The sequence below is a fragment of the Ascaphus truei genome, chromosome 6, assembly GCF_040206685.1.
Source record: "Ascaphus truei isolate aAscTru1 chromosome 6, aAscTru1.hap1, whole genome shotgun sequence".
NCBI classification, from domain to species: domain Eukaryota; kingdom Metazoa; phylum Chordata; class Amphibia; order Anura; family Ascaphidae; genus Ascaphus; species Ascaphus truei.
Genome location: NC_134488.1, coordinates 48251581 through 48276082, shown reverse-complemented (window position 1 = coordinate 48276082; position 24502 = coordinate 48251581). Strand labels below are relative to the sequence as shown.

General features: G+C 44.6%; 1 protein-coding gene across 3 annotated transcripts; it reads right to left on the bottom strand.

The window, feature by feature from the left end:
* Window positions 1-1884: 1884 nt before the first annotated feature.
* On the bottom strand, window positions 1885-24253 carry DDX6 (DEAD-box helicase 6). 3 transcript variants are annotated; one of them, XM_075604195.1, is made up of 14 exons: window positions 24143-24253; window positions 16207-16664; window positions 15329-15392; window positions 15001-15105; window positions 14739-14868; window positions 13497-13643; window positions 13033-13127; window positions 11404-11526; window positions 10314-10442; window positions 9615-9731; window positions 9034-9097; window positions 8821-8922; window positions 7524-7741; window positions 1885-6006 (listed from the first exon to the last, which is right to left on the bottom strand). In XM_075604195.1, exons 2-13 carry the CDS (start codon window positions 16398-16400, stop codon window positions 7569-7571), a joined length of 1443 nt encoding a protein of 480 aa, XP_075460310.1. In that variant the 5' UTR covers window positions 16401-16664; window positions 24143-24253; the 3' UTR covers window positions 1885-6006; window positions 7524-7568. The 3 variants fall into 3 exon arrangements, with proteins under 3 accessions (XP_075460310.1, XP_075460308.1, XP_075460309.1); XM_075604193.1 differs by lacking the exon at window positions 24143-24253 and adding an exon at window positions 23628-23812; XM_075604194.1 differs by lacking the exon at window positions 24143-24253 and adding an exon at window positions 23628-23812 and having other exon boundaries at window positions 7562-7741.
* Between the last annotated feature and the right edge of the window lie 249 nt (window positions 24254-24502).

Genomic DNA, 24502 nt, shown 5'->3' with positions numbered 1-24502 from the left:
TTAATCTGTTTGCTGGTAAACCCAGAATAGTACATCCCTTTAATCACTTTTGACCACACTGTACATTTGTAATGTGGCCCTTTGCTCAGTCATCACACTGTTTCTTTAAAGCACTTGTCCGAGCTGGCAATCTGCTTTCTTTGTAAAGTGAACCACACTTCAAGTGACTGTTTCTTATTAGCATCTTGTGTAAAACAGAGAATACTGAATCAGAGCATGCCAGCTACTTGGCAGATTACATGTGGCTTTTGACGACTTGGTTACTAAAAGAAAGATGTTTCCCATAATATTTTAAAATATTTCTAGGCTGTATAAAAAAATAATAAAGTACATTAGCTCCACGTAGTATCTCTCCCTCTCCAACACAATTATTTCTCACACAAGTTGCGCAGTGAGGCAGAATGTGACACAGGTCACAATCTCATACGGTGCCATGCGCTAAAGCTGAAGACCATGTGCATGAAGTGGATCTTGATACATCAGGGTGAGCAACTCCAGAGCCACCACCAAGGCCAGATTCAGGCTGTGGTTGGGGGGGGGGGGGAGAAATAAATACATTTCTGGGCTAAGCACAGGGATTCACTTTGAGGTATGGCCAATCTGTTCACCAGCAGCATGCTCCTTACACAGAGAAGAGTGGTGACCGAATCGGAGGGGGAAAAAAAAAAAATTAAAATAGAAGAGCTATTTTTATTCCAATTCTATTCTTTTTTTCCCGATTCTATAATTGAAATTTTTTTTCTATTTATTTCGATTCTGTGCTTTTTTTTTTCTATTCTATTTTTTTTTTATTTTAGATATTTTTTTCCAATTTGATATTTTTATTTTTTCCCCTATTCTAGATTTTTTTAAATTCTATTCTGTTATTATTTTCCGAATCTATTCTATTTCCCCACCCCCGATTTTTTTTAAAATCAGCATAGAATTGATTCTATTCTTTTATTTTTTTCTATTCTATTATTTTTTTTTTCCGATTCTGCTTTTCTTTGTTTATTTTTTTTATTCTATTTTTTTTGTTTTTCCCAATTCTATTTTGATTTTTTCAATTCTATTTTGATTTTTTTTATTCTATTCTATTTTGATTTTTTCCCCGATTCTATTCTTTTATTATTCTATTTTTCTTTATTTTTTCTGATTCTATTATCGATTTTTTTTTTCTTTTTCTATTCTAAAAAAAATAGAAAGTAAAAACAAAAAATATAATCTATGTATATTCCAGTGGGCACCACTATTAGGGTGGAATTGTTGTATTTAGCCAATCCACCTGCCACTGCTTATTGAGCAGTTTGTGGGAGATTAGTCTCTCCAAGCTATATAATCTCCCATTAAGGTCCCTGTAAATTCATTTTACTTCCATACATGTAAGCATCTTTACTGGTATTTACCCGTTTTTAACTGCAATTAGTTACATACGATTCTGCTTTATTAACCCCCCTTCAGGGTATATTTCACAGAACATTTGTATGCATTTAGCATAGGGACCTGCTACTGAGACTTACCTTGACGTTGGTTAGCAGGCTTGTCAATATTTGATCAAAGCATGTAACCAAAAGTCTCCTTTGTCTTACAGACTTGGTTTCACTATGTATATTTATTTCCCCATTTAATGTTAGCCCACTGGGAGAAGCACAGGGATTCACTTTATTTTTTCACATATGTATGGCCAATCTTTTCACCGGCAGCATGCTTCTTACACGGAGAAGTGCAGGGAATATATATTATAGATTCAGGATATGCCTGCTTCAGCAGTCATTGACTGAACCACCTGTGCTGAAGCAGGCATATCCTCAGAACCTTGCTTGTTGGTGGCCCTTGAGCTCTGAGAGTTGCCCCCACCCAGCTGGCAAGAAGAAAGAATACAAACAGACAGACTCCAGGCGCGTGTGATTTCCAGTGGGCTTTTATTGAGATAAATTAAACAAAGGGGAGAAAAATAAATCATAGCTCAAGATTTTATCATTCATCTTCCTTGTTCTCTACTGACTGTGGTCTGAAAACCGCCAACAGCTGCCACATTACAGAGAAATGAAATAAAAACCGCGCCACTGGGCCATTTTCTTGCTTTTAACAGAATGCCAATTATTTCCACCACTCTAGTTGCCCCACTGGCACTGGACCTTAAACAAGCTTCTACCAACAACACCCCAGTCCATCGTGTCCCACCCCCCCCCCCCCCCCATGCGATGGGGCAACTAAGCTGTTCTTTAAATGTTTGGTATTCAAGAAAATGGCAGGATTAACACTTTGAGTGATACTTTGCAATGGCATTGCAAGGCACCAGCACTTAAAGAGTTAAAGAAATCAATGTACCAAGCGTACTTAACCCCTTAGCTGTCACACGGGCTGGCGATGCATTGCTCTGAAATGCAGTGCCAGCCCCACTGACTGAGGAGTTAATGTCCACTGCCCACCCCATGTAAGTCAGGGGTACAATACAGCGTCGCTATATCTTCCCCTGTCCCGCCTGGATCTGCAGAAGGAAACATTTCAGGAGCAATTTGCCTCCCTTCCCCTCTAACAAACCCGCCCTCACCCTCCTGTGGGAGAGCGCGTCCCCACTGAAACATCTCCAACTAAACGTTAATATAATGCTAAAATAAACCAGCAGCAGGTACCCAGGGCCCTGAAACAAAGTCCCGGGCGGCAGCAGCTGCATATTTTATTATAGAACACTTCCGTCTCCCCTTCCATAAACCAGGAGGGGGTTTAAATTGAACCTAAAATGTTTGCGATGCCTCTGCAGACCCCTAACCCTCCCCCCCCATAAAATAAACAAAAATAAAAAAGGTAGAATGAGATGATTAGCCCGTTCCGTGCCGGCGACCGGGCAAGTGGCTGCACATACCCGTCCGGCAGTGAAGAGGCATACCAGCTGATCGGGCTCTGTAGGGCGCTCGGTGTTACAATTGTCGCTCAGCCCTACAAAGTACATCTAAGAAGTTGTTAAGAAGGCAAAGGAAACATTCTCCCATCTCATTCATAAACAAAAATACAAGTATAATATTTCCTACCTCCCACGCCCAATTGTGGACTATTTCCCCTCATTCCGATTCAGAAATGGCCATTTGGTCTCGTTACATTTTAGGGGACCGATGAGAGGAAGCGCCTGACTGTTAAACCCCTTAGTGGGTTAGTTATGACGCTAAATGCTCGCATCATTTAACCTCGTCCTTACAAACCGCAGCCACCAAGGTTTGGGAATAACCACAATTGGCAAACAAAAATGCATTTTATTTTGCATCTAAATGGAAGTTTTGTTTTTGGCTAAACCTTGCCTGGCAGAGATTACAAAGACGGGGTTAAATATGGGATCAAATGACACTTAATTTAGAGAATTTAATTTTCAAAAGGGACAAAACTGTTGAGCCCAGCCAGTATTTCAGAGGAGGTTTCCTTTTGCCGTGTATAAATCCCTATGCTATTCTAGAATAGCAACAGCACCAAAGCCCACAGCCTCTCCCAAGCTGCAGGTTTCCTATAGTGCTGTGTCTGTATTGAACACCTTTGGCTGCTCGAGAGATCTGCAATGCAGTATTACAACCCTCTCCAGCAGGTAATGGGTTAAGAGTGTCAGAGAGATTTTTTTGGGGGGAGAATAAAGTTTAATTCATGGTTTAGACTGGGATCATGGCTTTAGCACCAGCATAACACTGCCCTTGACCGGAGACATGCTGCAGCAGCGGTTAAGGAGCAGTGCCGCAGGAGCGCACGCGGAGAGGTGCAGAGTTCGGAATACAGGGGGAGAAACACTTATTGCACCATGATCCCTTTTTGCTTTAAAGAAAAAATAAATGAACTTCTGCACTAGAGCAAAATGTATGTCTGATTTAAGCAAAAAAAAGTCTGAAACCTTCAACCCCATTCTCAAAAACAAATAAAATGGAAGTTCTTTGCTCTGCTCCAGTGAGCGAGTCTCTGCGTCTTGCGAATATTTACGTGACGCTGCAAGGTGAAATATTTCACCTGATCTGCACCTGGATGTGGAATATTAAATTAAGAAATCTAGATTCTCCTCTAGCAAAATCCTTCAAATTGTACGGGGCAAAAAACGAGGAAAACCTGAAGTTCAGACGTTGCTGTGAAAACATGTGCAAATGGGTCAATTTCCTATACAATCCAGGTGCAACTGTCTGGGGAAAAAAGGGGTTAAAAAAAATGGTTTCTCACACATTTTGCCTGTAGATAAGGCCAAGCATCAAGCATGTTGGGAGAGGCACAGTTCAAAGCAACACTTTGCAAAATGTTAGAGCGAAAAGGACTTTGGATTCCAACACTAATGCATAAGACGACGCCTTTAACACCTCTCATGCGTTAACTGATTGAGAACACGGATTTTGAAATTCAGTGAAATATAGGAATCCTCCATAAATAAGCACAAATTGCTAACAGAAGACTGGGCCGTTAGAGTTTATTTTAGGTTATTTTGAGAGATTTAAAATGGAGAACTCCAGTCTTGCAATATATGACGAGAGGTAGGTGGGGGGGGGGGGGGGGGAGGGGAGAAAGGAGTGTACACTTCAATAAATCTCCTGGCTCCACAGCACACGTTAAATTAGGCCAGATCAAGGCGCGTCTGCCACTTGGCGCAGCTAAAAGCTAGGTTTTGGCGTTGGATCACTGCGCGTGCAGGCGCATACATTCCAAGCTACAATTCTTTATGCATAGTGTTACCACAAACTGAACCACCCTCATCTTTAGCTGCTGTTTCTAAACCCACCAAAATCCCTCAGCAAACCATCAAGAAAAAAATAAAAATAACAACCTTCCCTCACACGCCCTCCCACCCCCCCCCCAAAAAAAAATATTTACAGTTTTTATACAAGTATACACATCAAATTCAGTTGTATCACCCCCCATGCAGGGGAACGCTTTGTAAGGTAAGAGGGGGCATGGCTTTTGAATACATTTGAAACCCAAGTGCTGTTGCTGCAAGGTGAATACGAAATAAAAATGAAACCAGACGTTAGTGTTCTCCTGGGAACAAACTTATTCACACCAGCAACTGCCAAAAAAAAAAAAGAAAAAAAGGGGGGGGGGGAAAATGTTTCTGAAACAATTTACACTAAAAAGCCTCCCAAAATTTTGTGTGACTGTTTTTTTGCTTGTTTAATTGTAAGTACATGTATTTACAGAGAATGGTGACCGGAAGTTACATAGCTTCTCCTGGTGAAGAGGGCAAAAAAAGCGAAAATGTAGATATGGGCTTCTCAACTGGTAGGGTCACCTCTCAGCCCCGGCCTAAAAATGTACAGGTTACAATGAATGGTGGAGAAATAAAAAGGGATGGAGGGTGGAGACAGGATGTAGGGTAGGGATGGGCAACTCCAGGCATCAAGGGCAACCAACAGGTCAGGAATTGGGGATATCCTGAAAACCTGGGGGGCCTTGAGGAATGGATGCGCACCCCGAATGTAGGGGGGATAGGGAAGTAGATGTTGGATCCAATGGGCTGCACTGGGAAGGTGATGTTCTCAAATGGTCTCGTAGCGTAAGGCACTTTGCACAAGATAGTTTGCTTACAAAAACGGGGAAAAGAATAAACAAAAAATCGGGGGGGGGGGGGTCGCCACAATAGGATGCAAAGGGGAAGCTAATGAGAACATTTGGTGTTCAACTCTTATTATTCTAGTTAATCCCGGAGGGTCCTGAAAACAGTAGGGTTCCTGGACCCCCGGGCACGGAGTGGGTAAAAAGGGTCTCCAGTTTTCTTCCCACTCCCGAATGAGGAAGAAGAAAAAAAAAAAATAACAGTAAGTGCAACTAAAAGTTTGTGAGCACGCAGTGCAAACTTGGGGGAGCAGTCAGGGGCTTTCCTGAAAGGGGGGGAAAAAAAATATGGACATAAAACTTCAGGTTGGAAACCTCACTGTTCAGTGTTCCAGAACAAAAAAATCTATATAAAAATAAAGGGAGGCAGCGCATGGGGATGAAACCCTCGTTAAGAGAAAACGATGCATGAAGGGTCAGGAACCTCTATATCAGCTTCAGGGGTTGTGTCTTCAAAGCCTGCGAGACAGAGAATGACAGTGTTAAAGGTGCAGTCATCACAACAGGAAGCATTCACGTGAGACTACAAAGACTGCTCCAAAAAGTAGGCAAATTCTTAAAAAAAAAAAAAAAAGTGCAATATCCTACGTGGGATTTTAAAATAAATCAGTTCTGTAGCATTAGATACTTACTACCATTCCCCTCTCTCTTCTCTGCCCCCCACCCCCTTAATGCAATTTTTAATACAGAGGTGCGCAAACTGGGGAGGGGGGCACACACTGTGGCCCCCCACCCTTCCCTACAAGATTTAAATTAAAATGCCGGGGGAGCGCGTGAGGCTTCCAACTCTTACCTGTCGTCCAGCAACGCGTCAAATGGCAACCTGTCACCGCCACACATGCCAAAAAGCTGGTGGTGGGAGCGCGAGCAAACAGAAAAGTTTGTGCACCCCTGTTTTAATACACGGAGCATCCGCTGATTTCTATAGCAGGTTTAGCCACCTCCCCAGCAGTGCAAGATCTTTGCAACACTTTCCTGTTTGGGATATGTTGCCAATATTCCCCGCAGTTTGAGCTGCAAACTAACAGGTAATGTTACCCTAGTAATCTAAAAATACATTGTAGCTGCTGAGTTACATTGATTGAAAGGCAGCCATTTAGTGAACCCGGAGAAGCAGGATCATTGATGATCGATCACGGGAGAACAAATAGATCGGCAGCTTAGGTCAGGGGTGCGTGCGCAAACTGTGGGGCGCGAGATTTTCTTGGGAGGGGGGAGGAGGAGGAGGAAGACACGCAGTTAGAGACCCCCATAGGCAATTAAATGCAGGAGGACAGTCAAATAACACTTGAGCCGACAAGGGCAGGGCACCACAGCAGGCAGGGGGAAGTTTGCGCACCCCTGGCTTAGCTCATTTGTTTTCAACAAAAAGGTAATCAAAGGCGGCATACTTTAAAACAAACGTATTTTTTTACTATAAGAGCCGCACGGACGGCCTATTTAAATAAAGTTTCACAGTCTACTAACATGACCAAGTGCGAGGATTAGCAGCCATATTGATTTGTAGGAATAGAAGTAAAGAGCAGGGGAAAACCAGGCCTTCCTTCTATAGTACAGTCTTGTGAAGACAGGTCTAAAATACCAAAACGTGCAAAGGAACAGATTATAAAATCCAGTCATGTGCAACCGACTACATATAGAATAGTGAAAATAACCTTAACATCCGACTTCTGAACAACTGCAGTTTTAAGCATTGCCACCACCAGGGAGACCGACAGCTGTTCCCTTTGCCCAAATCCCATATATGTTTCAGCAACACTAGTTATTCCGAGTGAGAACAGGGACATAACAGTTCTCTTCCGGCCATGTTCTCCATCCCAGGTAGTAGGGCTCTCTCCCCCAAAGAAACACCCATGGAAATATACAAGGATGAACTTACAAGTGGAAGGGGTGTGGGGGGCTGTGGGGGGGGGGGATTTACACTATAGCAGTAACCCTTAAGAGCGCAGTTTATATTAGAATGTAAACATAGAAACCTGGTTAGATAAGCCGCCACGCAGAGCAGGATACTGACGTGCATATTAATGTTTGTCCTCTCTTGATTCGCTGTGGTACTCCGCCACATACAAGCTCTTGTCGATACTGCTGGGGATGGGTTTGATCTCTGTTCCCAGCTGCTCTTCAATACTTTTAAGGTTGAATCTGTCGTCGTAGGTGATCAAGTTAATGGCGAGGCCGAGGTGACCAAAGCGACCTGGTGGGCGAGACAAAGAAATAAAATGTTACCCCGTGGTGCACAGCAAAGCTACTGAAGATAAAAATGGCAAAAGTGGTCAACAATCCCCGGCGCCACCTTCTCTGATAACTTCCCCCATGTCAATAGCAAGACGGTGGTAAATCAGACAAGACCATCAATGGTAACCAGTCATCTTCCCCCACCCTTTTATAAAAGACCAATGTAAGTGGCCTCCTTAAGCTAATCGGACCACGCTCAAAGCAAGTCATGCCTATCTGGAAACATAGGACGTATTTTCTTCTGGGCCTCTGAGGAGGAGTTTCTCAATCAATGGATTTCTTTATACTTAGCCCTCCTGTCCTTATCAGAGCCTATAGCGATATGGTCAGGGGGCTTTCTGTGCAAACTTGACCACCAACAGAAAAGGGAGAAACCCGAGGAGAATTATGTTTTTATAGTTTTGTTAATGTCTATTTACAAAAAGCTACAGGATTGTCAAAATTTAGGTCAAAGGCATCGTTCACCCAAACGTGACCCCTTAAACAAAATCCCCATTAGCAAACCCCTTTAATAAAAGGGCAATTACTAATGACGTGACATTTTTAGGAGATATAATGTAGGCGACTGACCCGGTGAAGCATATATGTACTCTTGAATAATTAAAAGGTTTCTATGATCACCAAAACACCCGATCAGTTCACAACCTTTACCTAAATTTGCCAGAAGAATGTGATCTTGTGTATGTCATTTATTTTTCAGTGCAACAAAGATGTAGAAAAAAGGGGAACAAGAGCATGCATCAGATATTACACAGGACATTACGATAAATGAGCATGACGGGACAAGTTCCATGTGACAGTGCTAGGATGCGAGGTAGCCCGTTTCAGTCGTGTGGGGTGCAAGACCATTCACACGCACGGCACGTCTGAAGAGATGGGCCCCATTGTTTTTTTTTTGTTTTTAATATTGAAGTTCAAATTAAACCAAACAGCTGGACAGATACTGCATTTTTGAAGATGATGGAATTTTAAATGGCGATTGAACATCTGGTTCCAACATGCGGGGAGTACGCCGGGACGGAGGTTGTGCCAGCTTACCTGATCTGCCAATACGATGCAGATATGTTTCCGCCAGCTTTGGAAAGTCAAAGTTTATCACCACATTCACAGCTTGGATATCAATACCACGGGTAAACAGATCTGAAGGAGGAAAAACAGGAGTGGGTTACTGGCAATGAAATCACCCATCGAAACTGAACTTCGAGAAGTTGGCGTGGGCGGAAGGAATCCTCCAGAACAAAAGCCACTTACCAGTGCAAACAAGATTGCGGCATAAGCCATTTCTGAAATCGTGGAAAACTCGATTCCTGTGCTCCTAAACGGGAAACAGGACATGGGGGTCATTTCTATGCCTTTGCAAGAGAACAGTGAGGGAGGTGGGTGTTGGGGAAATCTGTTCTGCTTAGATACTTGATGTTCGGCTCTTATGCTGTTTCTTTAAACTATACTCCGTTGTATAGAAAGTTGAGCAACTTTAAGTGCTACTACAATCAACTGAATGATGCAGGTTTTGCAGTTGAAGTTAGACCAACCAGTCTGGAGACAGTTTAGGTGAGCAATGATGTTAAACAGATATCGACCTATAGGTAAATATAGATATATCTATTATAGATATATAGCTATTAGCTGCAGTCCCTTCAAATATGTTAAGACAAACAAAGCTTTTCCTGCAGCTCACCACAGCATAAGGAGGCCTTCATAAATAATGTGTAGTGTTCACATCCATGAGATGGAGAAAATTCATGGAAATATCCTTCATGCTAGAAAGATGTCTGGACTGCCAAGTTATAAAGTAACGAGTATGGGAGCCCAACAAGGTTGTCCGTACGCACCTGTCTCATCTTGGCGTGGATATAGAAGCAGGAATAGCCCAGCTGGGAGATCTTCTTGGCCAGCAGCTCCACCCTCTGGGAGGAGTTGCAGAAAATAATCGACTGGTTTATCTGGAGCTAAGAAAGAAAGTGACAGACCAATCTCAGAACCGTGGCTGTTTAGAGTATTTACAGATCATGTGAGATGGCCCATGGTCTAAGCATCACAGAACACGGCACTGGTCGATCATCTTGATTCAAGCCATGTATAAAAAACTCAAGCAGTGTTGATTGCCAGCTTGTAAACTCCTTCCAAAGTGAGCACACCAAGCAAAAATAAAAATGTAAACACAAGACCCCACTTTACCCATTACACTCCACTACCCAAAAAATTGCACACCCCCTCAAATTGAAAAGGACCTAGAGAGAAAATGAGGACAGCCTATTTAAGCCTTCAGCATTTGCAGCGACAGTAAATTACGTGTTTAGAATTAAACAATGTGGTGGGGGAAAAAAAAAAGTCAAGAATGTTAGCGCCACTTAGGAGCTGGTGTACTCACATCTCCACTTTCGCTTGTAGAACAGATATGCAAAGCGTCTAACCTCACTTAAGATCTTATCTCCATACAGCAAGCGAAGTGAAACTGCACATTTGTCTGCAGACTAACTGCAGAGGTTGCATGCACGGCGAGGGCTTCCTGAACGCTCGGAGCTGCTTACCCTTGAGAAGAGCGTGTTCAGGCAGTGCACTTTCTGCCGTTCTGTCACGTAGGCGTAATATTGCGTTACCCCCTTCAAGGTCAGCTCCTCCATGAGATTAATCTCGTAGGGTTTTTGCAAATGAGAAGACTGCAATAGTAAAGGCACCAAGATTAGATGGCATTGCATGCTTGAGCATTAAACTGCAATAAACTTCCTTCCACATGAAGGAAGGTGGATTTAACCGCTCCAAGCAATACCACATAGCACCAGAGAAAACCAATAGTGGTGGTATGTGGGTTTAAAGAAACAGCCCCTACTTGGATTAAAGTGAGTATAGAACAGCCACGCGGTTAATAGGTCAATAGTAGAGATTGACAACTTGTACATTTTTTTTTTTTTTTTTTTAAACACGCTACAAGAATCATATGTAGTTTGTTTTTTGTTAAACGGAATATTTCCATGGTTGAGAGCAGCTACAGTGTTTTATCCATGGTTACAAAATATCTTTGCTGGACATCTTTTCGTGATCAACGCCCTTTCCAAGCCACAGTTGAATGGTGTTTTGTTCTGACCAATAATACATTTACAACTTACACAAAAAGAAAAAATATAAAGAAAAGTAAAACCTTTATTTTTTTCAACAAATATTTGAAGGGTTTGAATGGAAGCCGATTACACGGGTACGTGGCTAACATTTGGTTTTGAGCCTCCACGCTGGGCGGTCTCTCCAATGGGTTAACATGCAGGCGATTCCTTGTTGTAACCACACATACTTGTTTGAGTGTTTATAAGACCGTTTGCCAGTCGCAGAAGTGAACATGTTCATTGTAATTTGGCGTTATTTCCCATGCTTGTAAATCAGTTAGTATGCCATGATAAGCAAAGCAGACAATTGTGGATATTTAGTGTGATGTTATGTTCATCACTCCCATCTGGGGTCCCCTTTCCTACTAGTGAGAAGTGCAATGGGTTACAGCAGCGTTTGGCGATTGAACTTTGAAGTTATGGTTAGAAGTAATTATTTTATTTGCAATACGAAAGACTTCACGCAATGATGCAGCACGAAGTCACTCTGGGTAGGTCTCCCCACTGCATCACAAGCACCTACCATGAATTTCTGCACGCTGAGGGGAAACGTGGCGGAGTACAGGAGAATCTGTCGGTGTTTAGGTAACGTAAGAATAATATCCTCCATTATCTGCATAAAATCCTGAGACAGCAGCTTGTCTGCCTGCAACAAGGGGGCGGAGACAAAACACAGGTCAGAAAAACAACAAGAACACAAATAGAGTCCTAATTTTAACAAAACCTAGAAAAGGAAGCAGCGAGAGTGCCCCGGCTACCAGGTAACCTACAGGAAGCAGCGAGTGACCCGGCTGCCAGGTAATGTACCGGAAGCAGTGAAAGTGACACGGCTGCCAGGTAATGTACCGGAAGCAGCGAGAGTGACCTGGCTGCCAGGTAACCTACAGGAAGCACCGAGAGTGACCCGGCTGCCAGGTAACCTACAGGAAGCAGTGAGAGCGCAGTGAAAGTGACACGGCTGGCAGGTAATGTACAGATTGAGAAAGATAAGAGCTCAGCTTGCAATGCTGCAGTTTCACTTTTAATACACACGTCAATTGCCACTGTGTGCATTATACATCCCAGCAATGCACACAGGGCTGTGACAGCAACACAGGGCTTATTCCTTCGCTTCATTTATCAAAGGACAAACTACCTCATGCTTTATACCAAGGGTGTCAAACTCCACTCTCCTCAAGGGCCACCCAGTGGCCACGTTTTTAGGATATCCCTGCGTCAGCACAGGTGGCTCAGTGACTCAACTGCATCTGGGCTGAAGCAGGGATATCCTGAAAACATGACAGACCGCAAGGACTTGAGTTTGCCACCCATGCTTTCGAGTCCTGGTTCCGTGCCAAATGAGGAAACATACAGCAGTGAGCGTGGCCGCCATGTGATGGGATCTGAATTCATAGTTTGTCAGGAGCCTCGTGTAATTTCCTTTAATACGTTCACTCATTTCCCTCCAACGTACCAAGCACGCGAGATTTTATACATTTCATATATGCAATTACTTTGTCAGTAAAGACCAATAGAAAGATGCAAAACGTTCCAGGCAGAACAGAGCACTTAAAATTAAGCATTTATATAAATAAAATAAAGGGCAGGCTTATTTCCGAGAGTGCGTAAGGAGGAGGGAGATTTGGGGTTCCCCAGAAAAAACACCGATATATACATATACACCATATCAGAATCAAAACAGAGACCCAAACTGCAGTCTGGCAGCTTCTGAACACGATACATAAAGCTTGGCCCCCTGCAGACGCACTTACCAGAACTCCCTCCTACTGTCTGTACATTCTCCCTACCCACCAATTAGACTGTAAGCTCCTCGGAGCAGGGACTCCTCTTCCTTAATGTTACTTTTATGTCTAAAGCACTTATTCCCATGATCTGTTATTTATATTATCTGTTATTTATTTGATTACCACGTGTATTACAACTGTGAAGCGCTATGTACATTAATGTCGCTATATAAATAAAGACATACAATACAACAGAGAACCACACAAGGAAAAAAATTTTTTTGGTCTTGGTAGAAATCCTTCCGGTGCTGTTTGTTTTGCACTTCATGGGACATTTTGTGATTCACAATTGTAATTTACTGTGCGCGCCATCAGGCAGGCAGGCAGGCAGGCACACACACCACACGTTGTTCTCAGGCCGACATTACCTCATCCAACACGATCATCTGGATGTGATCTACTTTAGCGACCCCTTTTTTGATGAGATCCAGGATCCTCCCGGGAGTTGCTATCACCACGTGCACTGCAAACACAACCAACACAGACAGAATCAACACCAACGCGCCCCGGATTCTTTCTATTATTATTATTATCAGGAAGTGTTGCCCAGTGGTATGAGCACATATAAAAACTGGAAGAACCCGGATACAGTGCAAGCATCTGACATTAGGGAAGCCACCATTTCCCAAGCAGACTGCAAGCTGCAGGGCTTCCGCGTTTATACCTCCCCCCCCCCCCCAAGCACCGTCATGCAGGGATTCCACGTTTATACCCCAACTATTACAGCACATTCATCTGATAACTATTCTAACGCCTGGTACGTGACCCCAGGAGGAAAAGGGTTAGCCGGTGTGTGACGCCAGCAGGGAAAGGGTCAGCCGGCGGTTAGTACCTGTGTCATCCAGCCTCATTATGTCATCCCGCAGGTTGGTGCCGCCTGTCGTTGCCATGACTTTGACCCCGCCGATGTGCTTGCTGACTTGGATGCAGATCTGACTGACCTGCAAGGCCAGCTCTCGAGTGGGCACAATCACCATCGCTGGACAAAGAAAACAGTTTCGGTATTCCTATTATGGGGAAACAGGCTTTCCCACAACCCCCTCCCCTTTCCCCCAATACGGGGCCTGCACACACCGTGCGCCACTTACACCTGGGTGGGTACCTCTCCCTCCCCACACAGGGCCCGTACACACCCTTTCTCCTCCACAACAGGGTCAGTGTGTGTCTCTTTTCTCTCCCCTCCCACTACAGGGCCCATGTCACCCCCCCCCCCCCCCCCACTACAGGGCTCGCACACACCCCTTCTCCCCGACAGGGCCCATGTCCCTCTCCTCTCCCACTACAGGGCCCGCACACACCCCTTCTCAACGACAGGGCCTGTCTCTCTTCCCCCCCCCCCCCCCCTCCTCTAGTGCCCTCCCTCCGTTACAGGGGCCACGCTCATCGTGTCTCTCCTCTCTGTGCCCCAACACCCCCCCACAGGTCCCTTCCCCCCTACAGTGTTAGAGAGCCAACCCAATTATTTTATATCTTGCCCTGGTCTGGTCACACACAGAGCTGCTGATTGTCAGTGATCCCAAAGTGAGGGTAGGAGGACCATGTCGTGTGTGTCAATAGCAGCTTACACAACACTTATCAACATGTCCACAACCGCTGAAGTGTCACTCCTTGCAGGAAGATAAAGGGCTTGAGTCAATTCCTTTGCATGTGTAACTTGTATAATGTGTGGGTGAAACCTATTCCAGCTTCACATTGCAAAGCCAGTATAACCAGCCTCGCACCGAGGAGACCCAAAAGGTGGAAATAGCCGTCTGTGAGTAGGGTTACTGGCTCTGCACTTATTTAACCCAGGCTGTGCTGAAAAGCTGTGTAATGCGGCAGGAGAACGCTTATAGGGGTCCGTGTTTGAAGTGGATAAGAAACAAAAAGGTGACACTGACCATTTGCAGGTCGTTCCCCAGAATCCCTAGCTGCAGTGGAAGCATTGCATGCCAAGAGATAATGGGGAAGGGCAGGGTTGCAGACCTGTGAATGTGCTCAGGACGTGATATTTGTATTTACTGCATGTGTCCTTGGAACGTTACCCCCAAAGAGGCTATTCCATTTGCAGAGACCCTCTCCTGGCAGCTCTCACCTTGTATGCAGGCCTTCTTTAGGTCTAGCCGTTCAAGTAAGGGGATGAGGTAGGCTCCGCTCTTGCCAGTTCCGTTTTTAGCTCTAGCCAAGATATCCCTACCGGACAAAGCAATGGGAATACTCTCTTCCTGAAAAGAGACCGGTTCGGTTAGCTCTTCAGACCGCCAGGCTCAAACTTAATGGTTCTGTTGTTTTAACCATTGAAAAATACACATGTATTGCTCATATATAGTCTCCAACTCCCGCTACAATAAACCCACCTGAATCGGCGATGGCTTCTCCCATCCCATTTCAAAGATCCCCATGAGCAGCTCTCGTTTTAAACAGTAATCTTCAAACTCATTGCCTTTTGTGGAGGTGACATCCTGCATTAACAAAAACATGGAGTGAGATTCTCGTGGCAAAGGAGGAACAACTCAGCTGTACTGTCAGCAGGGAAAATTCAGCCACAAATACAGAACAGGAAAACCAAGTCAAAAAAAGACAACTTTTTTTTTTTTCTTATGAATGGAGAATACATTCTAGGGGAATAGGACGTGACCAACTTTGGAACGGGTGAGAAACAAACAAGCAAACAGTGTGGCTTACCGAAGTCTTGATTCTGAGATCCTTTGGAGGGAGTTTTAAAGTCTTCTTCCAGTCATCACCAGGTCTACAAGTGAGAACACGACTTTAGGACGCGCAAGACATTGCCGCAGGCTCGAAAGGCAGCGCAAAGTGGAACTGCAGCGTTATTTACTTTTTTATTCCTTAAAATTAGGCTTTTGTAAAGTTTAGGCATATGTTAAATTATAAACATACGATCAACATGTCAGTTTCACTTTGACAAAACCTATACGGCCACGCAGAATGGCTAAATAAAGAACCAATTTAATGGGAGCTCTTCTACAATTATGCAAATAAAAATGGGATTCTAACGCTCAGGAGTTTATGAACCTTAGAGAGGGGAAAATCATTTTCTCTTCACAAATTGCCTCTGATCAGAACCGTACTGCTTTGTGGAATCATTGTTTGGCTCGGTACCTCTGCTCCGCTCAGCAGAAAGCCTCCAACACGAGGGTGTATTGGGAAACACATGGTATAGTATTGTGCCTTTATTCACAAGCTCGGAGCTCTGGGAACATCTCTCGGACATCAAACCTTCTGTAGCAGGAACCCGCAATGTCACCCAGAGATGTTGTGGCTTTCCACTTATTTTTACATCAGCACATGAGCAGGGTTTGCGTTTGAAACAGGGGGGGGGGGGGAGGGGTTGGAGAGTCCAGTGGTTCTGCTCCTGTGAATCACTATACTGAATAAAAATAAATTGGGCAGCATGGACTGGTGCTTTAATGGGATGACAGTTTTTGACTAGAGTTATGCTATAGACATGGCATTCATACTACCAGCTGGACACCAGATGTAGTGGACGGCACGACGCTATGCTGCAGAAGGTGCGTAACACCGGCAATGGTGGAGATACTCACTTTATAGCGCTGCTTATGCTCTGTGCTTGCTGACTGCCATTATTGATTGTGCTGGCGTTTTTCAGCTGGTTTATTTGTTGCGTCTGTGTTCCCCCACCTCCGGGCCCTCCGCTGGGTTTTACAGGGCCCCTCAGCTGCCCATTCTGGCTGGACAGACCCATTAAAACAGGGTTCTCCGTTCTGGCGGTGCTCATTTTTCGCGATTAAAGTGTCCCTTTGAAGGTTTCTTTCAACTTCAATGAAAGTCAGTACAGAGACTGTAATAAGTTTATTGGACTCTTCCAAATGAAGAGATAAATAAAGTCTTGCTCAGTATATGAGTCCTTTTTATTGCAACGCAGCAAGTGCTTATGAGTCTATGAACAGTGAAGTCACTCGCTCCGATGCATCAAATCAACTTTCTTTATAAAAAAAAGCCCTCGAACCAAGATGAATTATACTTCAGTTCTTAATTCAATCTAGAAAGAAGAGAAAGAAACAATTAATATACCGATTCAAAATGCCCACGGTCAGGTCCCTGCGTGCACTAGTCTCACAATAAACAGAAGGGAATGGGGTATACATCACTCCCTGTCCGGTTGGATCCATTCTAAGCACTCACTGGGCATAGAAAACATAAAAGTAGGTCTAAATAGTTTACATTTTATCCAAGAACAAAATAGACATCAAAGTTTAAATATCAAGAGAAAGGCAAACTTTACCATGCACAAAGTACCCTGAGTGTTGCAGACAGCAGAAGCATGTTCCACTGCAAATGTTTGGGATATTAGGGTAGCTGTTGGAACAGAATCCCACATGCACACAGGTACCTTGGGCATTATATGGGTCACAGGCTGAATCACTTTATAAGCAATAGCAGAAGAAGAAAAAAACAACCCATTAAGGTGAAACAAAATCCTTAGCAGTGAAACTTCATGGACTGCACACCACCAACCGCTCAGAATGAAGAGCCAAGAAAGGATGAGAAAATATTTACAATATAGCAATAGTGCAGGCTCATGGATCCACATTACAATGTAAAAGGGGATTACACAGAGCGGACAACAAAGGAACCCCATGAGCAGGCTACCACATTCACAGAGCCAAGGAAAATACACAACAAGCAACTTTTCTAATGGTAAACAGTAAGCCAGTAAAGGTGAGAATATCCTGCACACACAATATTCAGGCTGCCGCGCCTCGGAAATTATATTCCCTATTCAGATTTTCCTACACTAAAATGCAATGTTATTACAGAGGCTTTCCTTCAACCAGCTCTGATGGATTCCAATCCGATACCCTATTACCCACCAAGTAAGCCAAGGCCCAGAATCAGAAACTGATTTGACCACAGTGCTTATTCTTATGCAGAGCTGTACAAAGCATTTCAGTGCCCGATTGATTTGCCCAAGGAGAGCCAACACGGATTGGAAGCAGGATCAATAGTATCAAATGCAGTGTTACCACCAAGCAGATTTTACCCACAAATTAACAGGATCCAGATTCCACTCTGACAAAACAAATATTCTAACAAATGAACCAACACCATCAGTTTGCCTTTTGTATGCAGTCTTGCAACTGGCACCAGAGCGTCAGCCTCTCAGTAAACACACCACACCACATTCTCTTTACAGAGCAAACATGAGATGAAAACACAAAAGACACAGCGCACAACGCTCATAGTGCATTAAAGATATATTAAAACAACAAATTAATAGGGTAATTATTGTGCGTACATCAATAAAAAATCAATTAGACATTTATGGGATATGTTACCCATCCACCAGCAATGCGACCCGGATCAGATGTCTTCAGCAGAGATCTTGCATCACACTGTGGACCGGATCAGCAGTCATCCACTGTTACTGGAGTTGGTGAGAAAATCCCAGATATAGAATGGGTAGATAAGGAGTCCTTTAAATGTCCCCGGTGAAGGTGAACAGTGTCTAGCCACAAGTGGCTCACTGGGGAACGGCCGTGTCCCGCGGTCCTCGCGACGGCTGGTCTCTCTCCTTCTCCCCACCGCACCGGCACTTCCGGGTGATGACGTCACTCCAACTCGCGTCGCGTCACGTCAAGATTCTCCTCCGGTGGCCGGATCAATATATGTGGGGGCAGAGAGTCCAATAGTACACAATCCTACGCGTTTCGAAACCGTAAAGGTTTCTTCATCAGGGAAGGATTCCCTGATGAAGAAACCTTTACGGTTTCGAAACGCGTAGGATTGTGTACTATTGGACTCTCTGCCCCCACATATATTGATCCGGCCACCGGAGGAGAATCTTGACGTGACGCGACGCGAGTTGGAGTGACGTCATCACCCGGAAGTGCCGGTGCGGTGGGGAGAAGGAGAGAGACCAGCCGTCGCGAGGACCGCGGGACACGGCCGTTCCCCAGTGAGCCACTTGTGGCTAGACACTGTTCACCTTCACCGGGGACATTTAAAGGACTCCTTATCTACCCATTCTATATCTGGGATTTTCTCACCAACTCCAGTAACAGTGGATGACTGCTGATCCGGTCCACAGTGTGATGCAAGATCTCTGCTGAAGACATCTGATCCGGGTCGCATTGCTGGTGGATGGGTAACATATCCCATAAATGTCTAATTGATTTTTTATTGATGTACGCACAATAATTACCCTATTAATTTGTTGTTTTAATATATCTTTAATGCACTATGAGCGTTGTGCGCTGTGTCTTTTGTGTTTTTGTCTAACGTTCTAGGGGGTGCCCTGAGCCATCCCCGGTATCACAGCTGCAGACGCTCCAATCTGAATATTAGGTCACGTAATATACCTCTAATATCACTGTATTATCACTTCACGTGTGTGGTATTGTTTAATAGTTGCGCACTCTCTGTTCACTTTTGTCAAACATGAGATGGTACAGACCCAGCAATCTAGTGAGTTACATCACTATACTGGAAGGGGCTATGCGCAAGGCATCAATCAAGTCATCGGTTGGACACTGGCAAGTATGGAGTAAACAGGTTGCCAACATTACTGCACACTGTCCCAGATTAACCATTAAACAGAAACACAGAAGCAGAGAAGCAGAGAATACACAGCGGTTAAAGGAGCAGTCTCTCCTATAACAAAAGGGAGCGGGGGACAGTGGTATGTTTATTGGGCAATATAGCACTGAATGTGACACTTCTCCACACCACAACTCCAAGTTTATCAATCATTTAAGATTGAAACTCTTTCCTGGTACACAAAAGCTTGTGTGTCTTTTGACGATAGCCTTGACCAACGATAGCTTTATAATTACTATACAATTTACAGGATAAATAGCAGATATACTTGAATCTGTGCTGCTGTGAAGGGAAACATTCATTTTAACAGGATGCAAATAAAAGTTAAATTGTTACATTAAAAGAGGAGTTTAAAATTTTTATAAAGCCAATTAGACGGATAATTTGTAGAAGTGGCTGTAACTTTCTATGTGAGGCCGAGCGTTAACATGCAGTTTGAGCTGGGAATAAATAGCAGTGATAGGTTTAGTACTGTACATAAAATATTAGAAACCTTCAGCTCACAATGTTTACTTTGCGGAAAGAAAAGGGATCATATTAAAATGCCACATTGTTTTACAATATTAACATAACTTTGCCTATGTAGCAGCAACATCAAACAAAGCATCGGACTAGGATTAACACACAAATATACATAACACCTCAATGTACAAGCTATTTATAACTTAAACAATGTTCAACTTGTTTTCTTAATGAGCTCACAAAATGCTACTATTGTTAAAGAAGCTCTCAGGAATCCAATAAAATAAGCTTGAGGTCACAACCTAAATGAGTAAGATGATATAATTTAATGTTGAAATATAAACATTTTTACACAAGTAAACATTAAAAGCAGATTTTGCCGCTCTGAAGGGAGCCAAGCCACATTGCAAAGTTACCGCTCAGAAACATAGCAAAATGTCTTGGGGTCCTGAGAGGGGGAGAACCCTTAAAGGTTCCTCACCAAGACACAAAGTTGCCAATTAAGGTATCATCTGTATAGATCAGTCTGCTGACCCCCTCTAACAAACAGCCGTTTTACACTGCACATGACATACTGCAGAGCTCGGCAAACGAATTGCAGCTAACCACATTTCAATGTGCAAACTCACTAGGCCTGTGCAAAGTCACTATAAATGCCCCTTCACAAGCCAATCGGATACTTTGGGGAAACATAATTCAGGTCTCTCACAGCAGCCTTTAATGACATTGCTACGCAGTGACAAGCTTGTTTATTAAGGAGATCCTAAATTAGATAACAAGGTTACAAATCGAGAAGGTGTAGGAACAAGATGAAAACACCAAGTTATACAATGTTAGTAACTTACCAAGGGGTCTGCCCGTTACCTGAGCAGCCAGTAACAGAGGGTCCTGGGACCTTATTTCACAATTTGCAATGGTGTATTTTCCACCCTGCATCGTCCCACGCAGTGCCCCTTACCAGGACAGGGAGTGTGTGTGGTGTGTGTGTGTGTTGTGGTGTGTTGGTGTGTTGTGTTGTGGTGTGTTGTGTTGTGTTGTGGTGTGGCTGCTCCTTCATGGGAATATACTTCAGTTTTTGGGGGCCCTGTAAATATTGTGGTTATGTTGTCAGAGGTTCTTACAAATTATCACTTCATTATATAATGGGTTCATGTTTTGCTTTCTGGCCCACATTTGAAACAAATGATAAAACAAGCAGCATATTAAGAGTGGGGCAAGCGTTTGTCTTCACCTATTTTACTGAGTGGGACTGCATTATTTCCCCAAGTTATGGAACCGACACGTACTCCCTGGCACTAACTGGGGTAGAGTTGCATGTGAGCAAACAGTAAAAACAAACATCCTAAGCAAAGAAAAAAAAAACATTACACATACGTTGTGTTGATGAAAAGACGCAAGTTATAAGTAAGGTAGGCACCATATCAACCTGCAACACTACTCTTACACTGGGTTTCTGGTGAGAACAGAGAAGGGGGAGATAACCCCACTCACAAGGAGCCCACACCAGGAATTGAACAAGAAAGGTTCCCCGATTCAACCTCCTCCATGTCATTATCAGTCAGTGCCTTCCCTCACTGAGCCACTCCTCCGCCAGTGGTTTGTCTCTGTATATGAGAAGGACACAGTTGGGTTCTCACTATAAACCTTAGATTAGGCACTCACCCCGACTCTTCATATACAGTGTTATACATACGGACTTCATTGAAGCACAGTCTGACCCATGCAAGTGTACAGTTGTTGTAACCTCCAGTTATACAAAGTAAGCGCTCAAGAGAAAGCTCTTGTCCACTGAACTTGCTATATAATAAGGACTATAGCACTTAACCCATACTCACTAAGTTTGCACTGAAGCTTTGAAAAGAAATAACCAGCCACCATAAAAAAAAAAAAAAATTGTTTCTGATCTTTAAGGGACAATCCAAGCAATATCCTGCATGTGTTAACTGTTTTTATAAAAAAAGAAATGTAGGATGAGATAATGCTACATTTTCTTGTTTATTTTAAAATGCAACTCAATGCCATTTTAATGAGTTTTAAAATACTCAGCATCCTTTGATTTTAATAGCCGGGTTAGCCACCTCCCCAGCAGTGCAAGATCTTTGTAACACTTTCTTGTTTGGGATAATTTGTTGCCAACGTTCCCAGCAGTTTGAGCTGCAAATTGTAACAATGTTACCTTTGGAATACATTGTAGCTGCTGAATTACACAGACTGAAGGATTGAAACAAAGACAGCCATTTAGTTAATCCTAGGAAGCAGGATTTTGCTGATAGATCACAAAAAGATTGTCTTTTTCAAAACTGCTTGGATTGACTCATTAAAAATCAGATTAGACCAGTGGTCCAAATCCCATTTCCTCCAGTCTGAAAAAATAGATAAAGAAATTTGTTATTTTACTCTGAATATAGCCCCCACCTACACAATGTTAATATAGCAGGATAGCGAGTAGTTAAAGGATATCGCCATGGTCACCCTATTTTAGACTAGGTAACCAATTCATGTCATCCAATTCCATAAGTGTCAACTTCTCTGCAAAATGGCGCTCAGTATGGAGAGATGTTCCCCAATGAAGCATTAGCCACCCCACATGGAATGACCGAAACAATGTGTATCCAACCTGCGATTATTAGACGTCCACCACAGCCGCTTTCCACAATCATAACAATCACAGCCTTATAGCTGTGGTAAGAGTGCGTAACCTAGCAAGCGACATCCAGGCCTCAGATCGCCCATAACAGACCAGAGTCTCCAATAAACATGGCTCCCAGATGGGAAGTCTTCCCCCAGCAGCAGAAGCCAACCCATTAAATCCATCATGAGGCCAAGTGACCAAAGAAAAACAATGATCCCCACCATTAAGAGACTAGCACCCCAGAAACCCCTGCTGAAGGCCAACACAACCATAGAAAGGACCACTAAGCCTCTTATAGTTGCCCAATAAGCTGGAACATGCCAGCCAAGCCAATGACAGCAACCAGACCACGCTAACCCAAGCACAGGATCTGCCACCACCTCCAATTTTCACCACACACACCAGCTCCCCACACAGAAAGGAAGCTTCCCAAGGACACCCCCACCCCACCCCTGCCATGGGAAGACATGGACATAATAAAAGGGGCCACCACAGACACCCACTCGGATCCCAAACTGGGAACCCACCCCTCCATTAACCCCCATCGCTACGAACCACCTGCCTTATATGGGTCACGTTAATTTAATAGAGGTTAGCCACACGCACAATAGCGACTAATAATAACCAACATATGGGTATGGTATGATTGTGGCCATCCAAGTGAATATTAAAACAATATATAATAGGAGAACCCCTAATCTCACAGGCCTGTCCCAGTACTGTGGGGGGGGGGGGGAGAAGGTTTGGATAGGAGAAAAAATATATATATTATATATTTATATATATTTTTTATCTCCCCAGAGCAGCCCCCGGGTATGGCGTTATATGAGGGGCCCCCCAGTGCAGTATGAGGTTGTCCCAGGCTGCGCGGCCTTCTCCCCCTGGTGCACAACGCAGTGTATGAGGGGGTCCCGAGCTGTGCGGCCTCTTCCTCCTAGTGCACAGCGCAATGTATGAGGGGGTCTCGGTGCACAGTGTAGTGTATGAGGGGGACCCGCAGTGCAGTGTATGAGGGGGACCCGCAGTGCAGTGTATGAGGGGGACCCGGGCTGCTGCACAGCGCAGTGTATGAGGGGGTCCTCGGCCTTGTCTCGGTGCACAGCGCAGTGTATATGGGGGGGTCCCGGGCTGTGCGGCCTTGTCTCGGTGCACAGCGCAGTGTATGAGGGGGTCCCGGGCTGTGCGGCCTTGTCTCGATGCACAGCGCAGTGTATGAGGGGGTCACGGGCTGTGCGGCCTTGTCTAGGTGAGGCCTCCCCCCCGGGTAGTGGTAGCAGCGCAGCGCTGCCCCCCTGCTCTCCCCGCACGCACCCGAGGCCCGGTCCGCTGCTCCGCGCCGCTGGGTTCGGTCCCGCTTCGGTTCCGCTGGGTTCGGTTCGGTCCCACTTCGGGTCCCCCGCCTGTTCCGCTTGTTTTGTTTTCTCCGTGTTTCTGACTCGAAGCTCCAAGATGGCTTCCTTCCTCCTATAAACCCCTCCCCGCGCCGCGCGCCAGGTCCCTCCGCCGCAGGGAAGTGACGCGGTAACCATTCACCGCCGCTGCAAACATCACTCCGCGGACTATTTCTCCACCGGGAAAACGCCCGTTTCACCGGGGTGCGGAGGGCGGCGGGGGCATGTTACCTCAGGGGATGAGAGTTAAGGTCGGGCCGGGGGTTAAGACGCCGGTTAGACCCGCCTGTGACTGGCTTCGCACTCCCTCCGCACAGCGGGTAATGGCGGCCGGGCCCGAGCTGCGCACTCGCTTTGTGCAGAGCAGGGAAATGGCGGCCGGGGACTAGAGCCAAGGAAACCAGAGCCTACACATGAAAACACACACACACTTACCTGGCGTCTGTAAAGAGAAGGGCGCAAATAAGCCATTTGTAGGATCCATTTGTGGTTTATTCGGAGGGTGAGAGATTATTGGCTGAGACTCCATTACTGTCAGTGACAGAGGTGATAATGAGGGACAGTCAATCAGTGGCACATGACCATACTCCACACACCTCAATTGGAAGCTTCATTATGGGAATGTGCACCTCTGCATCCGTGTGTCTAACATTATTTGTGGGAAAAAACAACATTGAAATATCATGTTCAGTTATTCTGCCCATACAAATGTCAGTGTTCATAACAAGACTTTTCTTTGTGTAGAGAGTGTAGCAGTCCTCATTTTTGGAAGGCCCTCTCATGTATCAGAGGGCA